We start from the raw sequence: 22,882 nt of genomic DNA, 5'->3' as shown, positions 1-22,882 counted from the left end.
AATGTCAAATCTACAATTAATGCACTCCAAAAATATAACAAAAATTCATTAATTATTTGTAAATTATTTTTTGTTAAAGCCTAAGCTACCCTTTCGACACTCTAACGCATTTATGTGATATCGAAAAGGTATCAAAAAATGGGAATTAAATTGTCATTAAGTGAGTGCTGGCAAAGTGAAGGCTATTAATAAATCTGATTGCACTGAAAGTCGTGGAAGTACTTAGTATATATACATACATATGTATATACATATATACAATTGAGCATAATCTCAATTTCTCTACAACTAGCACACACACAGTCGTAATTCATACTCAACACACACATTTTGAGCTGAGGGTCCGCATGTCAATAATGCGAAAATAAAACACAATTTGTCTCAATAAATTTTCAATTAACGTTGAAAAATTTGCTACCCAAAAAGCCACATTGACAGCGAACAACAACAAGAAGAACAAACGGCGACAACAATGGGGCAATTCTTATTGCGGAAGGCCTGGAAAAATGGGCGTGGCACGCCAGCATGTCTAACTGATTGACAAGAAACAAATCAAAATTGAAATGTAAATGGAGCACAATTCGTTGAACAAAACAGCAAACAGAAAAGGGGAGTAAAATATAGTCGTAACAGCAACAGCAAAACAGAAGCGCGACAAAAGCGCCAACCAGGATAACAGAGACCAACAAAAGGGACATTTTGAGGGGGAGTGCAACTGTAAGGAGGCGTGGCGCAAAAATATAAATTCTGTGCGTAGAGCGAGCGAATTTGAAAAAGCAAAGTTATATCCAGGCAGAAAAAACACTCTTTTGAAAATCCTCTTACCGAAAGCCATTTTAAAAGAATAGAAATAGGATTAAGTTGGGCCAAATATGTATACCAGATATGGTAGAACAGGTAGAGTTTCCTTTACTTGAGATTATTAAATTCCAGATTTCGTTTGATTAAAATTGATTGATCATCTTTTATTTCAAGTATCATTGAATTAGAGACTTTGTTTTCAATAGAATATCATCATTAATTTCTAAAAAAATCGTTGGAACAGTCGAAATATTTTGAGTTTCTCTGTTTAATATCTTTTTTTCCTTTCACCTTTACTAGTACTTTAATAGCTTTTGAATTAAATCTAATTTTAAGCAAACTTTATAACATTTTCTCCTTTAAGCTCATTACTTTCATTATCCGAAATTTGTATCTTGAAGGCGGTTGAGATATACAAGTTGCATTGAAGTTCATTTTATTTAGAAATTTCTCCCTTTTTTCTACTCATAATTTATTTCTCAGATCATTTAATAAACTCCCCAAAAATTTGTGGATCTTTAAGCAAATGAAGCAGCTTCCCCTAAACATTGTCGGAAATACAGTCGAGTGATTATGCACAGAGACTGTGAAAAGAATCAAAGGATCCACTCAAATTGCTATTAAAAGTGCTCTTCAAAATGGGACAGAAGGGAGGACAACCCTGCAATTGAGTGTTGCCAAAACAAAGCAAAAATAATGTAGAGTTTATGGCTGCCATCAGTTTAGTCAGTTTGCATTCTTCACTCTCTCCCTTCTCTCTATGGTTGCTTCCTGTTCCTCTTCTTGCATGTCTGCATGCAATTGACGCATTGCTCTGTGTCCCTTCCCCGTCCCGTTGCATGCTCTTGCTTCCACCCTCGGGGGCGGAATGAGGATAAGGATGACTTTCCACTTAGTGGGCGGCATCAGTTGACAGATCAACAGGATATAATGAACATTATGAAATGGCGATGGCTCCGCAGAAGCGTGCGCTAACTGGAATGGATAAAAGCACAAATCGTTCCCTTTCCCTTTTCGGATTTTCTCCTACTCTTACTCTTCTACTCTACACAGCAGCGAGTACTTCCCGTTAGCGAGCTATAGCCAGTAATTGTTTGTGCGCGTTTTGCGTCCCTTTGCCATTCAGTCATTCAGTTAAGCAAACAATAAGCAGCAGCGATGGGTCCACAGGAACTGCGCTGCAATCAACATAATCGCTGTGCAGGAAAAAGGACTCTCGACTCTCCGACTCTCGCTCTCTCACACTCTCACTCACTGACTCTCCTCAGACCAAGCCCAAGAGGCACAGGAGCCAAAAGGCAGCCAGAGCGAGAAAAGCCAACAGCGGGCATGACAATTTCAAATGAATGTTAAATACCAAAAAGCGAATGTTGACTGGCAAAGGCAACAAACGCGGAGGCGGAGGCAGACACGCTGTTACTGCTGCTGCTGCTGATGATGACGACAAACAACAACAATATGAAAACACATTTTGCTAGAGGCAAACAACAACCACAAAAGCGCTGCCACATGCTGCGAGAAGCCTCAACATAATAACAGAAGTATATATGCAACAGAGGCAACAACAACAACAACAATAAGTTGCATAAATGCGCAAAAGGCAAACGCACAAAAGGACAACGACAGCAGCTGGCGGGAGGCAACAGAGTGGGCAGAGGGACGGACAATGTTCGCTGCTGACGTCATCAGCAGTAGAAGCTGCAACAGCACTATTGTTTGCCTCATGTTGCACCAGCAAGCAGCAGCAACAGCAGCGGCAATTGCAACAAGATTTAATTGCCTCACGTTGCCGGCTCTGCTCCTGCAGGATATCAACCTGAAGCTGCAGCTGCAGCTGCACGAAATGCCCGAAAAAAAAAAACCAAAAATAAAAAAGGGAAAGAGAAAGAGAGAAGAAAAACTCGTCCAAAAGCTAATTAAGCTAAAAGTCAACGGGCGCGCAACGTGCAGCTGGACATCGCCTGTTTCTGTCGCCCTCGCCCCCCTCCTGTCCAATACCCCCTTTTAACCCCACACAACACCTCAGTACCCCACCGATGCCCACGCCCCGTGGCATTCACATTGAATGGAGACGCCCAATGCTGCATTGAAAAGCCGGAAACTGCTTGGGAAAAAGTTTGCGACGCGCCAACGAACGACATTCATTTAAAATTAATTAAAAGAAAATTCGCTCGACTGTGAAACACAAAGACAAAAGAACAAGAACCAAAAATATATAAATTAAGTGGCGTCACTTTTTCGCCTCTTTGTAAACGATAATTAAATGCTCTTCACCAGGCATTATTATCGATGGCAAATTATCAATCGGGATGGCGATAATTAAACGCATATAGTTCTCAATGAATTTTATATTAAAAAAAAACCGATTTCACTTTGCATGCAAGTAATTTCACAGATATTTCACGTTCTCTCTAAATAAAGAGTGGTATTTAATCGTTTTTTAATTGGTTTATGTGTATTTTTTCAATTTTTTCTTTGAGGTTTTAGTTTCAATAAAAATAACTATTTAGTAACAACTTACATTGTTGACAGATATTGAGCAAATCTTGACAAGGAAATCTGAAAGATAAAAAAGATAGAATTTAGAAAATAATAATAATTAGTTAGGAATAGTAAAATTAAAAAAAAATAATAATATATAAAATTCTTTCACAATTCTCAAATTTATTTATTTTAATTAGAGAAAACCTACTATTAAATTTAAAAGTTATTATAGTTGTTAGAATTTTAAAAATTTTAACATAAGTTAGGATTAGTTAAAATAAATAAATAAAAATTAGGGGTATTAGCAGGATTCTCAAATTTATTTATTTAAATTAAAGAAAAATTACTTAAGAACTCTAGAGAATCTCTAGAGTATCTATGAACTATATGTAGACTTTAAATTCTTTAAAAATTATAAGTATTAATAAAAATATAATATGAATTTTAAAATTTAATTAAACAATTTTCTTAAGAAATAAACTATATATAATTTCACAAAACAAAAGGGTTTTCAAAAACGATTAACTCGTTCTGAAAAGGGCAATGAAAACGCAAAGTAGGCAAATAAAATCGGAATATGCGAATGGTGAAGTCAACAGGGCGGCAATATTTGCTTCTTCAGCTTTGGCTCCTGTTGCTCCGGTTTGCTGCTGAAGACGTGGCCATAAAAATGTTGTACAATTAATGTTTATTAACGTTCGGCATTTCGACATTTCGGCCTGGCTACTGGCCAATTGCTTACGTTGCACGTAACGTGTCTGTTCAGCTGTCTCCTTGCCACACTTCTGCTTCTTCATCTCTAGCAACCACCGGATGCTGTTAAGTGGCTGTAAGTGCGTTTCAACTGAAAGTGGTTTGGTTTGGTTTGGTTGACATTGTCGTCGTTGTCGTCATTGTCGTTGGCATTGCCGAAAAGTGAACACATTACATTTAAATTTCCATTCGTGGCGTCTCGACGGAAGTCTAGACGCTGAGCCGGCAACGTGACTCAGACAGAGACAAAAAGGGGCGGCTGAGCAAAAAGTTGAAGATTCTGTCCCTTTTGCTACTTATTGTTGTCATTCAATTTGCAATTTGTGCAGCGGCTCAACTCCATAAATCTTGTCGAATTTCTTTCGAATTGTTTTGCTTGAATTTCCGGCATTTTGTCATCTTCCACAATGCGAACATAAAATATTCAGGTCTGAGGTTCTGCCACCAATTTCTCTCTTTTTTCCCATTTTGTCTTTTTTTCTATTTATATTTTGCCAGCCAGTAGTTAATAATAATTATTCAATGTAATCAAGCTTTGGGCTATAGATTGATGTTTGCTTTCAATTTACTTTCAAATTGTTTTTTTGGCTTTGTGCATGTGAAAAATTCATTTATATTGAGTTAGTTTTTTTTTCGCCAAGCCGCAGGCACAACTCACACAAGAGGCGCAGCGTGAGGCTTAAATTGGGTTTAAAATTACAACGAATATTTTCATATGTAGAGTAACTGCAACTATCGAATTTTTGATTGAAAACTTTGCACACAAGCTGCCACAGTTTTGGAGCTACTGAGAAAAGTAACCAAAAACGAGAATAGAGAATGTTGAATTTTGTTAACATTTTGTCGTCGACACCAAAAAGACTTCATTACGAGTATCATAATCATCTTCATGGTTACACTTTACTTGTTACTCTTCATCATTATTAGCATTGGGAGTATCAAAATGTTACGCATTTTTATACCGACTTTCTAAAAGGTGGAAGGGTATTTTGGTACATACAATAATAACTACAGTATGCAAATTGTAAAAGTTATTTAAGAAATACTTTTTAATTGGAAAAAGCATTTACTTAGTGTTAGTAGCTTTGACTGACCAGATTGTCAGTATTATTATTTTGTATTTTGTATAGTACTATGTGAATATACCAAATACATACATGGGTATGTTTTTAGTATTTTCGCAGTATATTAATTTGGTATATTTTGAGAATAATACCTATCTGGTTTGTTTATAATCAAAATCGGTAACGGGTATCTCAAAGTCGAGCGCACTCGACTGTAGCTTTCTTACTTGTTCTTATGAAAATTGAAAATCATCCTTTGCAAATATTTGCGCTCGACTGCGGTGACCAAAACGCTGTTGTTGCGTTGCCATATGTTAAGTTAAAAGTGTCTGGCAGCAAAAGAAATAATTAAATCAGGCACACACCCATACACCCATACACACACACCCGTACACACACATTTTCATACACTTGAAGCAAAGAGTCAACAAACAGCAGCTTGAGCACAGCAAAAATGCCGCAGCTACTTTTAAGATACTCGCTCTACTTTGACAATATAAAAGATACAGCATATGTGTGTAGCTTTAACTCTTGGATGAGCTGCAGCTTCAGCTATAGAATTGATGCACTTGTTTTTATTGTACGAATCGTGTTTTTGTGTGTTTGTTTATCTGAGCGAATGATTTCAGAGCGAACAGCTGGCTGAATTTATTTTAATACAATCAAAATAAATCACATTTATTTGCGGCATCAAAAAATATACCGAAAGTATTTTCAATTTAAGTATCATTTGAATTTATTTACTCAAAATATTTTACACAAATTTTAAAGTGAGCAGCATTTTATTTTCATTTATTTATATTAATATTAGATATTGAATAATGTGAAAAATGGATATAAAAGTTGGCTTAATAACTGAAAGAAAAAAGTGCTTGCAAATTCGAAACAATCAGAATTGGCACCGGAATTTTGCACTTATACGAACAACAAGGCAATTGTGTTCAATAAATTATCATAATGCACTCCCCATATGCACAGCCAGAATCGATGAGGTCACGAGAGCTGAAGCTCAATCTCTCGCTCATCTGCCAAAATGCATAACCCAATTTCGCTGAAATTTCATTAAAAAAGAAAACACACACATATATACACACTCACAGAGTTTTGGCATTCTGAAGCATTCTGAAACACACATGAGATTTTTGGCCAGCAATCGGCCGTCTTTTTAACTGACAGCTGCAGTCAGTGGCAGTCGGACATGCGGAGAGACGGAGAGAGGGAGAGAGGGAGAGAGGGAGCAAGACAAGCAAAAGCACAGACCAGCAGACAAATAGGCAAAATGGATAAACAGACAGATAGAGGGACAGCTGCGCAGAGTGAAGGCAACACCTACAGATTGCATACAATTAGCAGCGACAGCAGCAACCCTCTGCATTTTTATTCCTATCTATGTTTTTGTATCTGTATCTGTATCTGTATCTGTAACTTTGGCTTCGTTTGCACTTGTATCTGTGGGCGTTTCTATGTCTATGCATTTTTTTCTACCCGCTACTGATAGTGGGTAGGGTATTTCAACTTTGTGACTGGAGGAAATGGATGAAACAGGCAGAAGGAGGCATCTCCGAGCCTAGTTAAAGTTAACATTCTTGATCGGAGTCAACAGACAGAACGATATAACCATCAATCGGATCCTAGTTGCTGATAAAATGGTATATTTTGCACTATATAGTATATTTTAAATGTAGTTATAAATAAATATACCACATATATCATTTGGAGTAAACAGGTATTTGCAATATATGACTTATTTTGAATTGATAAATATACGAAATATATAATTTGGTATAATTTTGATACTTTTGTGTAATATACCAGAGATGTCATTTGGTATATATTTTTTGTATTTGTGTGGTATATTAATTTGGTATATTTTATAATTAATACCACATTATTTTGATGTAAACTGGTATATTTCACACTATGTGGTATATTTTGAATGTAGTTCTGAATAAATATAGCAAATATAGTATTTGGTATATTTTGATACTTTTGTGTAATATATTAGAGATATCATTTGGTATATATTTTGTTGTATTTGTGTGGTATATTCATTTGGTATATTTTATAATTAATACCACACTATTTTGGTGTTATCCAATATGGGCAGCGGGTATCTCACAGTCGATCACACTGTGCTGTAGCTTTCTGACTTGTTTTGTTTTTTTAAATGTCTGTCAGACATTCTAATTTGCATTTCTCACCGCTTTTGCCTACTACAAGTTGCAATTGAATTTTGACACGGACTCTCGGCTATCTTTGGACAGCTACCGATGCCCATTATCTGTACTTTTTATGCGCCGAGACAGGTGAGCGCGGTCCACAAGGGGGACCGGAGGGTTGCTGCTTCTGCTGCTGCATGTTTTATGTATGCACAATGTAAGCCAAAAAGCGCGAGCTCCGCTTGTGCCTCAAACTATGCAACAAAACGCCACACACGAGGCAGCTGCAGTAGCAAACACAACAGAAAAAAAAGAGGTTGATGATGATGAAGCTGTGCAGCAGCTTGGTGGCAAGCAAGGCGCAAGTTGTATGCAACAACATGCAGCCTGAAAAAGTATCTGAAAACTTGAACTTTTGTGCGCTTCTCAACTTAACGACTGGCGAGAAGAGTGGTGAGGAATGGAGGGAGAGCGAAGGTTTCGCTTGTCTCTCTCTCGGGTGCCCGCATTTCTAGCTGCTGTTTATTTTATTTTCTGTAAGCAAACGCCCTCCTCTCTCCCTCCTTCGCCTGCCACATGCCGCTTGCCACATTCCACAGCAATGCGCCCCTGTTCCTTGTTCCCATGCAACACATGGAGCGCGCGCTATCTGTCGTCGCCTCGCAGTGCGAAGCAGTTTTTCATTTCTATTTTCATTCTTTCTTTTTTGACTCGTTTTGCAGCGCGTTGAAAATGCGATTTTCTTGTAGAATCATACAATCCTTATCCTCACTTTCCACACACACTCACACACATACATATGCAGTGTGTGGCTGGATTACCCTCTTATAGACACACGCATGCAGATTTTTTGGAAGCCAACATGCCACGCGCATTTTGCTTACAGCTTTACTATCAGCTGCAACTTGCCCCTCGCCTCTATTATTGTATGTAGCTGCTGCCTGGTTTTACTATCTCATCTCATTGCAGACATTTTGGTTTGTTTTCCACGTCAATACCCTGGAGTCATAAACCTTTAAGGGGTGTATAAGACGAAGAGTTATATTACATAAATTTACATATTAACTTTATTTATAAATGAATTATTTAAAACTCATTTCAAACATTAAACTTTGCACTTTCCTTTACATTTTCCTAACAATTATTTCTACTTTTGAATCAACTATAGCGTATATTTCTAGTTTATCATTTTACAAACTAGTTGCCTGGCATTTTTTGTAGCTTGATTCGTGCAGCGCATTAAGTAAATTTCTTGCTTTTTGCACTTTCTCTGCACTTTTATCCCAGCTTGTTTTGTGGCCAATTATGTTTTTTGTACATTGTTCGTTGTGGTTGCCTTCGTTTGGCTCTTCCCTTTTCCCCCTGTTCCCCTTTGCCATTCTCGATTCTCGTTTTCATTTAGGTTTTCGTTTTCCTCGTCCTCTTTGATTGACATTTGACGTTTAAATGCCAAATTAGCTCTCTGCTTTGCTTCGGCTTTAGGTTGCAACTTTTTTTCACCGACTTCTTTTTTTCTACTGCCTTCGTAGACATGTTCTTGGCCCTAAGTTTCAGGCTAAGCAAAAGCTACTTTAAAAAGTTGTTGCAACTACAACAGCTGCAACGTGCAACGAGCAACGATTGTTAAGTGCATAGCGTAATGAGTGGAAAAGTTTTGCTCTCAGCAAGCTTAATGATGTCAACCCATATAGATTCGATAGATGAACAAGTTAACAAATACGTTGAGTTTTGTGGCAGAATCACCTTAAATCTGTTCGATTGGGTTACACTTGCAGTGGGTTGCATTACGTAAATCAAACAAAGACACAGTATTGACTTTATGTTCATTTCATATGTCAATAATATAACAGGGATAAGAGAAATCGATTTTATGAACAGAGGCTTGCTGTAAGTACGAACAATATGCATTATTATTTTGCTCTAAATAAATCATTTCATTTCTTATCAAATTTAAGAAAGTTTTAAAGTTTTCTTTCATTTATTGCAGTAATCAATTTTATGTGTATCTGCATTTATTGCTCACAATTTTATAATCAATAGAATGCTGCCATTGCTCTTGAAGAAATGAAAAGTGTCTTGAAATTGCCTTTGACAAATGGCAAGTTTATCACATAAACATATTTCAAATTTACTACATACTTCAGAGTTCATTTTTGCAGCCAACCGCACACACACGTTCAGTTGCCAAGCTACTGTTTTTTCTTCAAGTAAATGAGTTCAAATTTATGCGCGCCCAATAAAAAATGTTTAAATATCAATAAAAGCAAGTTTCTGGGTTTAAAGCCAGTGTTGTTGTGCATGTGTGTGTGTGAGTGGAGCTAACGAAACAGAAAATGAAGCAAAGGCTGCCAGATGCTGGTTGCATGAGGCAGCCTTAAACTAGTAATGGCAACTCGGCAGCGGTGCATACAACAAGTATAAGAATGAGTATTCGTATGTGCTCAATAGCGGTGGCGGTGGCTTTGGCTGTGGCTGTGGCGTTGGCGGTGGCGACGACGTCAGCGGAAAGTTCAACTACATAAACAAGTCACGTGTGCAACGTGCGAAGCGCAACGAATCGCAACGAATGAAACAAGAGCGAAAAGTGGTGAAACAGGTGGAAAACTTTGGTCACAGCACCTTCAGACGGTTGTGTGGCGCGCACTTTTGTTTCACTTGCTTCGTCGTCATCGACGTCGTCGTAGCTGCATAGTTCACACCATGTGGCAACGCTGGCAAGAAGTTTTCATACGCCCCGTGCGCCCGCTGTTTTCCCACGCAACAACGACTGAAATAACCGCAATGGAAAAACACAAAAAGATTTACTACTTTGCAAAGGTGCCACTCCCTTACTTTCATAGCCTCCCACTTATACTCACACACACACACACACACAGTCAGGCAACACAACACTCCCAGCACATTCCCAGCTGGCAGTAAAATAGTAACTGACGGCATGCAAATTTGTTTGCATTCAGAGCGCAACAGCAACAGCGCCATCTGTCGGTAAATATGATTATTAACTATGCGATACCCTCCACTTCATACGACTAGTGCAACGAAGGTAAAGTGCAGCAAATGTAGTAAAATAATTTCCTATGTAAGGAATTTTTATACTTTCAATAAGTTATGAGATACAATATGATGATTTCTTAAATGAGTAAGCCAAATCATATTTTTTTTTATTTTATTTATTATATAAAATCTAGTATTAAATACTAAATTCAATTTACAACGATTCGAACAACGAATATAATTACTTATTATGCGACTCTTAACAATTTGATTGTTTTGCTATCCATAACAATATAAGCAAAGATAAATTTTATATACAAATTTATTTTAAAGGAAAGCTACATATATAAATATAGTTTTATATTGTATAGATTTATAAAATTCTATAATAGAGTCTTAATATAGAGACAATGAATTTAAAATTAAATTAAATTTCACTTTTCATAAATCCTATATTTAAACAAAGATTTTAGAAAGCAGATATCTCTAAACACCTTCTATTAAGTTATTAATAAAATTTTGAAAATTCTCTTACTATTACATCGTTCTCCTTTTCAATTTCGTTTATAACATTTTCGTCATATATAGATTAACTTTATCTAGTTGCTGCAGTAATTCAATATGCTATATAGCACCGAATTTGGTTACAGGATATTAACAACAAGAGCTACAACAATTTTAACAGCAAAAGTAACTGCAGAAAATGGCAATGGCAATGGCAAAATGGCAACTTGCAACATGCTGCCATGCTGCAAGGCTGCATGCTATTCGCTATAGCTACCTGACTGCCTTTTATTATTATGGCTCGACGTTCTTTTGCTCCATGTTGTTGTCGCATAAATTTTGCGGCTTCTTAAGTCGCAAGCAATAAAATAATATTAGCTGCATAGTCTACAGACATGCTGAAAGCGAGAGAGAAAGAGAGAAAGGGGGGAGAGACAGAGCGTATGGTGCATGGTAATGGCGATGCCGGCGCCGAAAAGTATGCAACGCGACAATGCAACGTTGGCAATGATTGCAGCAGGCAGGTTGAGGCAACAATTCGGAAATGGCGCCGCCCCAAGACAAACGCATTTGTCGTATAATTTATGACATGGCCTTAGGTGACTTTTCTGCTACGGGAAGAGGGGAAACATGGGGGGTAGGGGGCACACAAAACACCATCACCAGCTGGTGCTATGTGTGATTTGGTCGTTACCTTTCCTTTTTTTTCTTCTTTTTTTGTTTTCTGAAGTGTTGCATGTTATTTATGAGACCGAGGGTAATCAAACTGCATGTCAAAGCCATAAACGGCTCAAACAACCCTCTGCACTGGCCATCAAACTGTGTGGTTAAGTGTGCGAAATGTGTGTGGCTCGTAATCAAAGCAAACACTATAAATCTTTATAGACCTTGTGCATGGGTTGAGGTAAGTGCGGCTCTCAAACGTCAAGTTTATTAACCGGAAGTGATTGTTAAACTGCATATAAATGGCATTTACTTGAATTAATTGAACTTATGACCATGGCTTAACTAAGACATGCGATTAAGATGCGCTTGTTAAAGTAAGTATGCATTAAACTATAGATCTTCATCATCAAGCAACTAAATCTTACTTTGTAAGTTTTAGAGTAACTGTAGTGCCTGGCTTTAAATCTGTAAACTAACTTTTAAACTGTATAAGAAATAGGCACAAAATCTGTTCTTATTATAAATGGAAGAATTTTCTGAAGAGCCATAAAATATGTAATAGATACGAAGCGTGAGTGACTCAAACTAATATTTTCATTTACTCCCTCCTGAGTGCATGCCAAACTGATAGAAATTGCTGTCAAACTTTCATATAGGTTAATTAATGCAGGCATCAGCATAAAGAGGCAACTCTTTCTATTCACACACGTTTCTCACTTGCGTCCCGCACTTCCGGCCATTCTCCTCCTCCCACCGAATGCCTGCAATTTCTCTCTGTCCCTTGCCGTATCTTCGACTCTGTCAAGTGTCACAGCTGCTCAGCTCTTTTCCCAAACTGTCATTATGGGCTTGAAGATAAACGACTCTGAGAGTCTGTGAATTTTGTTCCATTTTGTTTCCGTTTTTGTTATTTTTGTTTCCCCCATCACCCATCATTTGGCTGGGATTGCAGCTGCAACACCAACCAACTGCAAGTGTCTGAGAAGCAACCCGCGCTGACTTTTCATATGGCTGCCGCTTCGTAACAATTTAAACTTTTGACTATTAGTGAGTGAGAGGTGCCCGCCGGGTTTTGCTACTTGCTCGTCGTAGTCGTCGTCGTCGTCGACGTCGTCCTTGCCAGCCGAGCTGTAAAAATAGTTGCAAGTTTGTGACATCAGGCAAAAGTTTTGGCCAGCTGAGTTTTTGGATTGCCGCCCCATTCACTCGTTACAACAACGACAACCAGCGAGCAAGCGAGCCCATCGATTGACATGCGCTGGCCTGTCCGGTACTCAGCTATCCCTCCTCACCCTCCTTTATCCTGTTTGTCCCCCCGTTCCCCCTTTTCTCTCGGCAAGCCCATTGTCATCAATCTGCGCAAAGTTTGTCTCAGTTTTATGAGCGGTTTTTGCTTCTTTTCTCGCTTCCGTTCCAACGCAAAAATGTTTGTTTATGGCATGTCAACGCCTAATGACGCGCCCATTTTTCATTCAACTCAAATGGCCATATGGGCTCTATTCGTGTTCCCCTTAGAGTGAGCTACTACCGCTCAATGGCAACTTTATTTAACAGTTTAATGTGAATGGACGTTATCACTAACGCATGTTTGAAAGTTCCATGCGATGACCTATAATGGGTATTGTAATTATAGATTAACTGCTCTTTTAGGAATTCTGGTGATGAACATAAAAAAGTTTAAAATATTTAATTGTCGAATTTATACAATTTCTGCATAATGAAATTCTGTTTAAAATAATGCAATTAATACGCTTAGTTTTTCCTTAACAACTTCAAGTAATATGCTTTTGTTGCCCAACGATCCGTTTTTCCATTGCTAGTTTTCTTCAGAGTGTCAACTATGTAAACGCCTGCACTTACTTGAAATAATCAACCTTAATGTGCTTTGTAACATAGTTCACCACATATTGAGGCTCCAGTTGGGCTTCGATTTTCTTAACAATAGCAGCAGCTGCTTCTTCATCACTTTTATGATTTAAAATACCAAAAACACAAACTTTGGAGATCTCATTCTAACGTTGATTATTAAACACTTTTGAGCTTACTTCTATATTTATACACAGCAGTCAATTATATAATTTGTATCTTGACAACTAGCAGCCAAGTTAGAGTAATATGCGATAATTGGATTTTTAATAGGAGGTAAAAATCCCAATACTTTAATAACCATGTTGATTAAGTTAAATAATGTCAATTAAACATTATAAATACATAAAATGTTAAATTTTGCAGGAGACTGTTAAAAATTGGTTGTGCTTGTAAAATGAAAGTAATTTCCTAACGTCTCCAATGAAAATAAATAAGAGAAGGAGGATATGCATTTCCACTTGAAAAGAAAATAATTTGATCCCTCTTGTCGAAAAGTTAATCGATTAGACTATGGCATACACTGTTTATTTAAGAAGCTGATTCTGAAACTTATTTACCAAATTGCAGCATCATGTATTTATTTGCTATAATTTTATTAAGAACATAATGAATAATTATAGCTACGAATATTATGATTAATTTTTTATCTCTGGCCCCAAGCAATATGCCTTTGTTGCCCGACGATCCGTCTTACCATTGCTAAGACGTTTTAGATTATCAACTATGAAAACGCCTCCATGAAGTTGTAAGTAATCAGCGTGAATGCGCTTTGCAACATAGTTAACTACGTCCTGGGGTTCTAATTGGGCTCCGAGTTTTTTAACAACTGCTGCAGAAGCTTCGTCATCATTTAAGTTATTTAATACACCAAAGACACAAACTTCAGAGACCTCTGGCATTTCAGAAATAACCTTTTCGATTTCGTTAGGATAATACATGATATTCTGATATTTTAACATGTCCTTTTTACGATCAACTATAAACAAGAAGCCATCGTCATCGATGTAACCCAAATCTCCCGTATGATACCATAAGTTACTATCTCGAAATTTTCGACTTTCCTCTGGATTTCCGTAATAACCAGCCCAATATCTGTCGCTGTATACGCAAAGCTCACCCACTATATTGGGACCTTGAGGTTCATTCTGTTCGTCAATGATCTTTAGCTTAACGTCATCAATTGGGCGACCTACGGAGCCGGGCTTTTGATCAAAATGATAGTTTGAAATAATTCCTGCACGAAACTCTGTGAAACCATATCCAAAAATTAGCATACATTTAGGAGAAAGTGTGCCACGGAATCTGTTTTGAACCTCTAAGGAACAGCCGGAACCTCCGTAAAAATAATAGAGTACACTATCCAGGTAATCCTCTTTAAACTCGGGACAGTTTACCATCTGCGCCATTTGTGGAGGAGGCGCCATTATCAACGTCACTTTATATTTCTTAATCAGTCGCAATACATGAGAAGCATTGAATGGCTGGTCAGTTATTATGCGAAGAGCACTTTGAACTCCGGATGTTAAAGTTATTACGAATCCAGATACCCAATCCAAACCACTTGTCGTAAACAAAACATCAGAAGTGTTTACGTAACTACAGGGAAGATATAAATTTATAAAACCCAAATCATCGAATTGGTGTCATTTCACTTACTCAAGAACATTTTTAATTGCCTCCTCATTGGGAATTGTTACCGCCTTTGGTGTTCCCGTTGTGCCTGAGGAGCAAAGAATAGCCAAAGTTTGATTCATTCCCTCTTCGAGGCGTGCTGGTTGAAAGAATGGATCGACTGGAGTGGCAAGCACATCATCAATGCTAATAGAACCGTCTTTATGATTCCTCATTGTCACAATCTTCAGATTCAAATGTTTTGTGGCGTCTTCCACCTTCTCGTATTCATCTCCATCGCAAAAGATGATCTTTGGTTTGGTGATACCATATAGTTTTCTAATCTTATCTTGCTCATAGTTTACGTTGGCTGAATGGAAAGCAATGCCGTTAAAAAAACAGGCATAAGCAACCGCGAATAAATGAGTAGTATTCCGAGCTATAATTCCAATAACATCTGATTGTTCAAGACCTAAATTCCTTAGGTAAATGGCAACACGCATCGAGTTTAGGAGGAGTTCTTCCCTTGTCAGCACTGTATTCTCCGTCACAGATATCTTTGAGTAAAAATTATTCCTTGCGGTAATCAATAATGTCATAATATATAATTAATATAATTTCTAACGAACCTGTGCTATGAGCTTCGGATGGCGTTTCATTTCATGAAAAATAACCTGACCAACTGATAAATCGGGAGAGAAATATGCAGGTGGATTTTTCCCAATCCAAACTTTCTCATCAGCGTTGTAGGAGATCTCTGGCGTGTACTTCATTCTAACGTCGTTTGTTGAACACTTCTGAATAAACTTGTTGGCAATGCATGCTTTTAATACACCACACACAATTATACAATTGCTATGTTGACTTTTGCTATCACGTCAGAAATCTTATGTCAAAGTGAGATTTTAAAAACGAAATATCTCGCAAATCTCCTATAACCCCACATATGTTACTAAGAAAGATAAGAATGTTTATCTCTCGACATTAATACTAGGAAGTTAATAAAATCATAAAAACATAAACAAATAAAAATTGTTTAAGATAGACTTATGGTATTGTCACAATAAAGGGGATCATTCGTATAAGTTATATGATGTCAATATTGAAAAAACTTTTATTTTGCAAATATGTTAAATTTGTATTAAAATTATGATATATTAAAGAATAATTATAACTGCCTTTTTATTAATTATACGTGTTTATCTCCAGACAAAAAGCTTTTGTTGCCCGGCGATCCGTTTTACCATTGGAAGTATATTTCAGACTATCAATTATAAAGACGCCTCCATTGAGCTGCATATGTTTCGGTTGCAAATGCTTTGCCACAAAATTAATAACATCCTGAGGATCTAACTGAACTCCAGTTTTCCTAACAATCGCTGCAGCTGCTTCATCGCCATAAAGAGTATTCGGTTTACCAAAAACGCAGACTTCCGACACCTCCGGCATTTGACTAATTACCTTCTCAATTTCATGAGGATAATACATAATGGCATTATATTTGAGCATGTCCTTTTTACGATCAACGATAAATAAGAATCCATCGTCATCGACATAACCCAAATCTCCAGTGTGATACCACAAGTTTCTATCTCGTAACTTGCGAGTTTCCTCAGGATTGCCATAATATCCTGCCCAGAATCGTCCGGTGTATAAGCAGATCTCACCAACCTCATGGGGACCTAAGGGTTCATTCTGTTCGTTGAGAATCTTCATCTTGAAGCCATCCAATAAACGTCCAACTGAACCTGTCTTTTGATCAAAGTGAAAATTCCCAGTTCCTCCAGCACACAACTCTGTAAAAGCATATCCAAAGGCAAATACACAATTTGGCGGCAGACATCGACGAATGCGCTCCTGAACCTCAAGAGAACAACCGGTTCCTCCATAGAAATAAAACTTTAGACTACTTAAGTAGTTGTTGTCAAATTCTGGGGAGTTAATCATCTGTGCCATATGCGGAGGCACTTGAACTAAAAACGTAACTTTATACTTCTTAATCAGTCGCAATATATCGGAAGGATTAAAAGGCTCATCCGATATTATACGTAGACAACTTCGAACTCCAGACGTAATAGCTGCAAAAAGACCTGTCATCCAATCCAATGTACTGTGTACATACAAAACATCGGAAATAGTCATGAAGCTAAATGAAATTTAGATGATAAAAAGTTTAAAATCCTAAGGATGCTATGCCACTTACGGTAGGATATTTTTCACGACATTTGCGTTGGGAACTGTTACGGCTTTGGGAGTACCAGTAGTTCCTGAGGAACAGAGAATAGCCAAGGTTTGATTAACTCCCTGCTCGAGACTTGCTGGTTGGAAGAATGGATCAAGTGGAGTGGCAAGCACATCATCAATGCGAATGGAACCGTCTTTGTGTTTCCTCATTGTCACAATTTTCACATTCAAATGTTTTGTGGCTTCTTTCACCTTCTCGTATTCATCACCATCACAGAAGATGATCTTTGGTTTAGTAATATCATAAAGTTTTCCAATCGTTTCCTGCTCATAAATGATGTTGAGCGAATGGAAAGCCATACCGTTGAAAAGACACCCATATGCTACAGCGAATATATGCGTTGTGTTTCTTGCTATGATTCCAACTATGTCCGATTGCTCAAGGTCTAAATTCCTTAAGTAGCTAGCCACACGCATTGAGTTTAAGAGCAGTTCCTCTCTTGTCAGCACCGTATTTTCCGTATCAGAAATCTTTGAGTAAAAATGTGCCATGTCCTGATTAATAAAGACCTACTTTATATTTGAGCATAACTTCAAACTAACCTGAGCTACAAGTTTCGGATGGCGTTGCATTTCATGGAAAATAACCTGACCAACTGATAAATCGGCTGAGAAATATACAGGTTGCTCCTTTCCACTCCATATTTTTTCGTCGGCATTGTAGCTGATTTCCGGCAAGTACTTCATCCTAACGTTGTTTCTAGATTACCTTTGAACTAATACTAAAATTTCTTAGTCGTAGCTCGCTTTTTATACACTGCAAATAGTTCAAAAATTGCTGGCAAGTCAGGATTATACAGCGAAATTCCGATCATTATTGGGAAGTAAATATCTCAGTAAATTGGGTTTACAACGCTCCCTAGACTCTAGTGATTGTCATCTATTCTCTACGACGTCAAACTACATGTTATCAAAAAAAAGCGATAGACGATTAGACTTTCAACCCAGTCAGTCGAGTCAACTTAATCGTTAACAACGTTGTGGTCGACCACCTTATCGAAATGACTTGAACAAAAACGTGACGAATATATCTGGCGACCTTCTTCAATTGATTCATTAGTGGTAAAAATATTTCATCATTGATAAAGAATCTAAATTTACGTTTTCCGAAGAAGTCTTTAAAAAATAATCAGGTAATAATTCTGTAATATACAGTAAATCTATTTATAAATTCTTAAAGCTAAAGTTTATAGATAACGAATAAAATTTAAGAATCTCAAATTTGTTAAATAATGGGACTTGATTGATAAAACCCATTTAGTATATTTGCTTATCTCGCAACAAATGTATTTAATTATTTTCTAGACAGTAAAATTGATTCATTACTTTACTGTCCGATAAGGTGGCGCGAAGATAACAATACATATGTTTTTTAGCTTGTAAGAGCTAAGAGTTCAAATGAACGTAGAACACCTTATCAGTTTAGTGTCTGATGATGACTTAGGGAATTACTTCTTTATGGGTTTGATTGTAAATATAAGACAATAATGTTATCTCCTTTGTTGATACCCTTATTTACATATTGATAGTCAAATTTATTTTTAAAATATATTAATTATTTATTAACTTCATCATATTATGTAAATGATATTAATATTATTATAATCACAATCAGACTTTTACTACCTTATCTAGACAGTATGATCTTGTTGCACGTCGATCTGTTTTGCCGTTGTTTGTCCGCTTCAGATCGTCAAGCACAAAGACACCGCCATTCAAATGCTTATGCTTAGCCTTCACATTCTTCGCTACAAAATTAATAACATCCTGAGGCTCCAATTGGGTTCCAATTTTCTTTACAACTGCTGCAGCTGCGGCGTCTTCATTATTAATCACGACACCGAAAACACAAACTTCTGAAACTTCTGGCATTTGGCTAATAACGTTTTCAATCTCATGAGGATAATACATCAAGCCCGAATACTTTAGCATATCCTTTTTGCGATCCACAATATAGAGGAATCCATCATCATCAACGTAACCCAAATCGCCAGTTTGATACCACAAGTTGCTGTCTCGTAACTTTCGACTTTCCTCAGGATTGCCATAGTATCCGGCCCAATATTTGCCCGAGTGTAAGCAAATCTCACCAACTTGATTTGGTCCCAATGTTTCACGTTGATCGTTTAGAATTTTCAATTTGTAGCCACCCGCTAAACGACCTACTGAGCCAGGTTTCTGATCAAAGTGCAAATTAATCGATCCCACGCCACAGAACTCTGTAAAGCTATAGCTAAAAACGAATAAACTTTGGGGTGAAAGCCGCTGTCGAAATCTTTGTTGCACTTCCAATGAACAACCGGCTCCTGTGTATATACAATAAAGTATACTGCTCAGATAATCCTCATTGAATTCGGGGCAATTGATCATAAGCGCCATATGTGGGGGAGCTTGCATTAGAAATGTGACCTTGTATTTCTTAATGAGTCGCAATAAATCACTTGGATTGAAGGGTGTATCCGAAATTATACGTGTTGCGCTTCGAATTCCAGATGTAATGGTAACAAGTAATCCTGTTACCCAATCCAGAGTACTTGGTGAGTACAGAACATCCACGGTGGTTACAAAACTAAAAGAAAACAACAAAATTAGAAATGTACATACTTAACGAAAAAAAAAACTTTTGACTCACGGAAACATTTTGGTGTCAGCAGGATTGTTAGGCATAGTCACAGCCTTAGGATTTCCCGTTGTGCCCGAGGAGCAGAGAATTACCAAATTCTGCTTGCTTCCCAATTCTGGGCGTGCAGGTTGAAAGAATTGATCAACGGGTGTCTTAAGAACTTCCTCAATGGTGATGGAACCAACCTTGTGATTCCTCATTGTCACAATTCGCACATTCAGTTGCTTTGTGGCAGCCTTTACCTTCTCGTATTCATCGCCATCGCAAAATATAATCTTTGGCTTGGTCATGTTAAAGAGGTGTTCAATCTTCTCCTGCTCGAAATTTATGTTGAGCGAATGAAAAGCCATGGCATTAAAGAAACAGCCATAGGCAACAGCTGTTATATGCGTAGTATTCCTGGCAATAAGTCCAATGACATCCGATTGCTCAAGTTCCATATTCCTCAAGTAGTTGGCCACTCGCATTGAGTTCAAGAGGAGTTCTTCCCTTGTCAACACCGTATTCTCCGAGGCGGATATCTTTGGATATCAATATTACAAACGTTGATCACTTATGTATATACTACTCAGATACTAAGTTGTAACTGACCTGCGCAATAAGTTTTGGATGGCGTTGCATTTCATGGAAAATAACTTCCCCGACAGAAAGATCACTTGCGAAATATGCGGGCGGCTCTTGGCCACTCCACACTTTATCATCGGCATTGTAATTGATCTCTGGTATGTACTTCATTATGATGTTTGCTCTTCAATGCTTGTTGGTTGAATGTTTGAGCTAATGAACAATTGCTTGCTTTTTATATTGAAGCTAAACGCCTTCAACAGACTTACACAGATCCAAGTCCAATGCAAGCTCTTGCAAGTCATAATTATGCAGCACAATATCGATTCAAGTATATAACAACTTTTGCAAGTCAGCATTACTCAGCACAATTTCGATCAAAGTAAATACCAATTTCCGCAAGTCATTATTCAGCAAAATTTCGATCAGCCGATAATTAGTCTTTTAAGACTTAACTAAGACTAGGACTTTAGACTAAGTTAATAGTGTCAGTTTAATCAAGATTTATACATACGATACGTGATATTGTGATACGTGATTATCGTAATGCCGTGCACAAATAATTACGAACCTCTAGCAAAGAGTCGCGCGATGTTTACTAATCAAAGGTTGTCGACAGCATGATAATTGTTGGTTTATCATTTGATAATAAATACATAAATCTATAACTTATCTGTCTTTAATATGCTTATAAAAATTGCAATAAATCAGCTGCAAAAATCTTAACAAAAATCGTAAGTTTTCTTGCTGAATAGACGATAGTTTCGCAGTCTCTTTTTCGGACTTGTATGTAAAATGTTTCGTTGTTGTCGTAGGAAATAGGAATGGGGGCAACAAGCAGAGGAGGTGAGCGGCGTATGTGGCGAGTTGGAACATGCAGGAAGCATTTAGAGCTCCGCGCTAGTTGCAATTGCAAGATAAATGGCAGACGGCTGACGGCAGCAGGAGATGGAGACAGAGACAGGGACGGAGACGGAGTCGGAGATGGAGATGGAGTCGTGTATGTAGGCGTTTCTGGCTAAACTGATTTCATGCAATTTGGCTGCACAGTTGGCCGAAAGTTGTGCTGAACTGAGGGGGGGAAACCGTAAATTTAGCAGCCAGCTACATTTGTACTTCCTGGCACAGTTTCAGCTGATAGCCAAGGCCAGGCACAGGCATTTGTCTGTATGTTCATGTGTGTGTGAGTGTGTGTTTATGTGTGGGAATGTATGTATGTATTGTGGGGCCAAAAATCAGAGCATAAGTGAAAACTTTGGCCAATTAATGGCATCATTGAATTTCCACTTGACTTTTTCAGCTGCCAAACTGGCCGATGACTGGCCAAAGGGCGTTCAATTTTATATCCTCACTCAACTACCTCCCCCGCTTCCTTTGCCCCACTTCCTGTGCACGAGTGTGTGTCTGTGTGTGTGTGTGTGTTTTTGTGGAAAAGTTTTTCAGTGAAAAATGGCCCTTCGCATAGATCTTAGGGGAGAGCCAGCTAGCGAGCGAGTCAGAGATGGTCGCTATGCTTTTGAGCTTGAGTTTGAGCTGGGATAAAAGTGATAAATGAATTTTCACAAAAGTAATTAAAAGTAAAGTAACTAGCGTCGTGTGATGTCTGCGGTAGATAGAGGGACGGGCAACATAGAATGGAGGCCAGCAGCGAGTGTTGCCAATGGCAACAGCAGCCAAAACTTTGGCATAAAAGCAATCTAATAAGACTTTTTAATAGTTGGCGTGAAGTTAATTTTTAGCTGGGCAGCGCATACAAAACCAAAACAAATGGCTTAAAATTGATGGCAAAACAGTTATCTCCTATCGCCCACCGCCTTTTTCTATTTCTTTCATATACTTTTTTATTGACTTATTCTTTTTATGTCGTTAGCTAGCTTATCTATTGCACACGACTTTGTTTGGCCACCAGGCTGGCAAATCTAATCAGATTTTTGTTGAGTGAATGCGAAAGTTGATAATTATAAGCAAATAGTAAAATTATCAAATAAGTTAACGAATTCATAATTTTCTTTATCTTGTAACAAATATGATTTGAAAACTACGTACGCCCATCTCATTCCAAATTCATTTCAGTGGATTTAAAACTGTTGATGTTCTTCCAAGACTTTACTGTTTTATTTATATCGAATTATGAAATAATTTAACTAAAACGCTTCAACTAAAACTTTCTTCATCTCACTCCAAACTCTTTCCAGTGGATTTAAAACTGTTGATGTTTTTCCAAAAACTTTAATGTTCAATTCATATAAATTTTTTAAATCATTTAAAGTATTGATTAAACTATAACTTCCTTCGTATCATTCCAAACACTTTCCAGTGACTCTAAAACTGTCGATGTTATTCCAAGAACTTGTCTATTTTATCCATGTTTAGAGTGTAGCATTTCTTTGAATGTTGATTAATTGTGTAAAATCTTACACTTACACATACACACACGCACACACACATAAGATGTTGAGTCTCTCTTTCAATTTCCCTTCTCAATTGTCTATCAACTGTTCATCTTTTGACTTGGATTTGAATTGATGTTGATTGATGATGTTTCT

The 22,882-nt window shown here is 37.5% G+C and overlaps 4 protein-coding genes across 7 annotated transcripts in view; 1 reads left to right on the top strand and 3 right to left on the bottom strand.

The window, feature by feature from the left end:
- LOC133850927 (hemicentin-1) overlaps positions 1 to 22,882 on the top strand; it is a 136,674-nt gene that overhangs the window by 21,087 nt on the left and 92,705 nt on the right. The window lies entirely within an intron of this gene.
- LOC133850652 (uncharacterized) lies at positions 13,895 to 15,689 on the bottom strand. Its single transcript, XM_062286789.1, has 3 exons — positions 15,535 to 15,689; positions 14,951 to 15,462; positions 13,895 to 14,890 (listed from the first exon to the last, which is right to left on the bottom strand). Exons 1-3 carry the CDS (start codon positions 15,676 to 15,678, stop codon positions 13,930 to 13,932), a joined length of 1,617 nt encoding a protein of 538 aa, XP_062142773.1. The 5' UTR covers positions 15,679 to 15,689; the 3' UTR covers positions 13,895 to 13,929.
- LOC133850651 (uncharacterized) lies at positions 16,091 to 17,848 on the bottom strand. The gene is made up of 3 exons (XM_062286788.1): positions 17,693 to 17,848; positions 17,109 to 17,620; positions 16,091 to 17,051 (listed from the first exon to the last, which is right to left on the bottom strand). The coding sequence occupies exons 1-3, from the start codon at positions 17,834 to 17,836 to the stop codon at positions 16,091 to 16,093; spliced, it is 1,617 nt and encodes a 538-aa protein (XP_062142772.1). The 5' UTR covers positions 17,837 to 17,848.
- On the bottom strand, positions 18,726 to 20,556 carry LOC133850713 (uncharacterized). The gene is made up of 3 exons (XM_062286877.1): positions 20,364 to 20,556; positions 19,782 to 20,293; positions 18,726 to 19,718 (listed from the first exon to the last, which is right to left on the bottom strand). The coding sequence occupies exons 1-3, from the start codon at positions 20,505 to 20,507 to the stop codon at positions 18,761 to 18,763; spliced, it is 1,614 nt and encodes a 537-aa protein (XP_062142861.1). The 5' UTR covers positions 20,508 to 20,556; the 3' UTR covers positions 18,726 to 18,760.

The sequence above is a fragment of the Drosophila sulfurigaster genome, chromosome 2L (genome assembly GCF_023558435.1).
Source record: "Drosophila sulfurigaster albostrigata strain 15112-1811.04 chromosome 2L, ASM2355843v2, whole genome shotgun sequence".
NCBI lineage: Eukaryota > Metazoa > Arthropoda > Insecta > Diptera > Drosophilidae > Drosophila > Drosophila sulfurigaster.
This window is presented reverse-complemented; position numbering and strand designations above follow the sequence as displayed.

What these genes read in the sequence shown, in the direction of transcription:
- LOC133850652 (XM_062286789.1), bottom strand. Translation starts at nt 15,678, where the DNA reads ATGAAGTACACGCCAGAGATCTCCTACAACGCTGATGAGAAAGTTTGG. An exon ending in ATCCGAAGCTCATAGCACAG is followed by an intron (nt 15,463 to 15,534) that starts GTTCGTTAGAAA and finishes TTTTACTCAAAG; the next exon opens with ATATCTGTGACGGAGAATAC. An exon ending in GCAATTAAAAATGTTCTTGA is followed by an intron (nt 14,891 to 14,950) that starts GTAAGTGAAATG and finishes TCTTCCCTGTAG; the next exon opens with TTACGTAAACACTTCTGATG.
- LOC133850651 (XM_062286788.1), bottom strand. Translation starts at nt 17,836, where the DNA reads ATGAAGTACTTGCCGGAAATCAGCTACAATGCCGACGAAAAAATATGG. An exon ending in ATCCGAAACTTGTAGCTCAG is followed by an intron (nt 17,621 to 17,692) that starts GTTAGTTTGAAG and finishes TTTTACTCAAAG; the next exon opens with ATTTCTGATACGGAAAATAC. An exon ending in GTCGTGAAAAATATCCTACC is followed by an intron (nt 17,052 to 17,108) that starts GTAAGTGGCATA and finishes AATTTCATTTAG; the next exon opens with CTTCATGACTATTTCCGATG.
- LOC133850713 (XM_062286877.1), bottom strand. Translation starts at nt 20,507, where the DNA reads ATGAAGTACATACCAGAGATCAATTACAATGCCGATGATAAAGTGTGG. An exon ending in ATCCAAAACTTATTGCGCAG is followed by an intron (nt 20,294 to 20,363) that starts GTCAGTTACAAC and finishes TGATATCCAAAG; the next exon opens with ATATCCGCCTCGGAGAATAC. An exon ending in GCTGACACCAAAATGTTTCC is followed by an intron (nt 19,719 to 19,781) that starts GTGAGTCAAAAG and finishes GTTTTCTTTTAG; the next exon opens with TTTTGTAACCACCGTGGATG.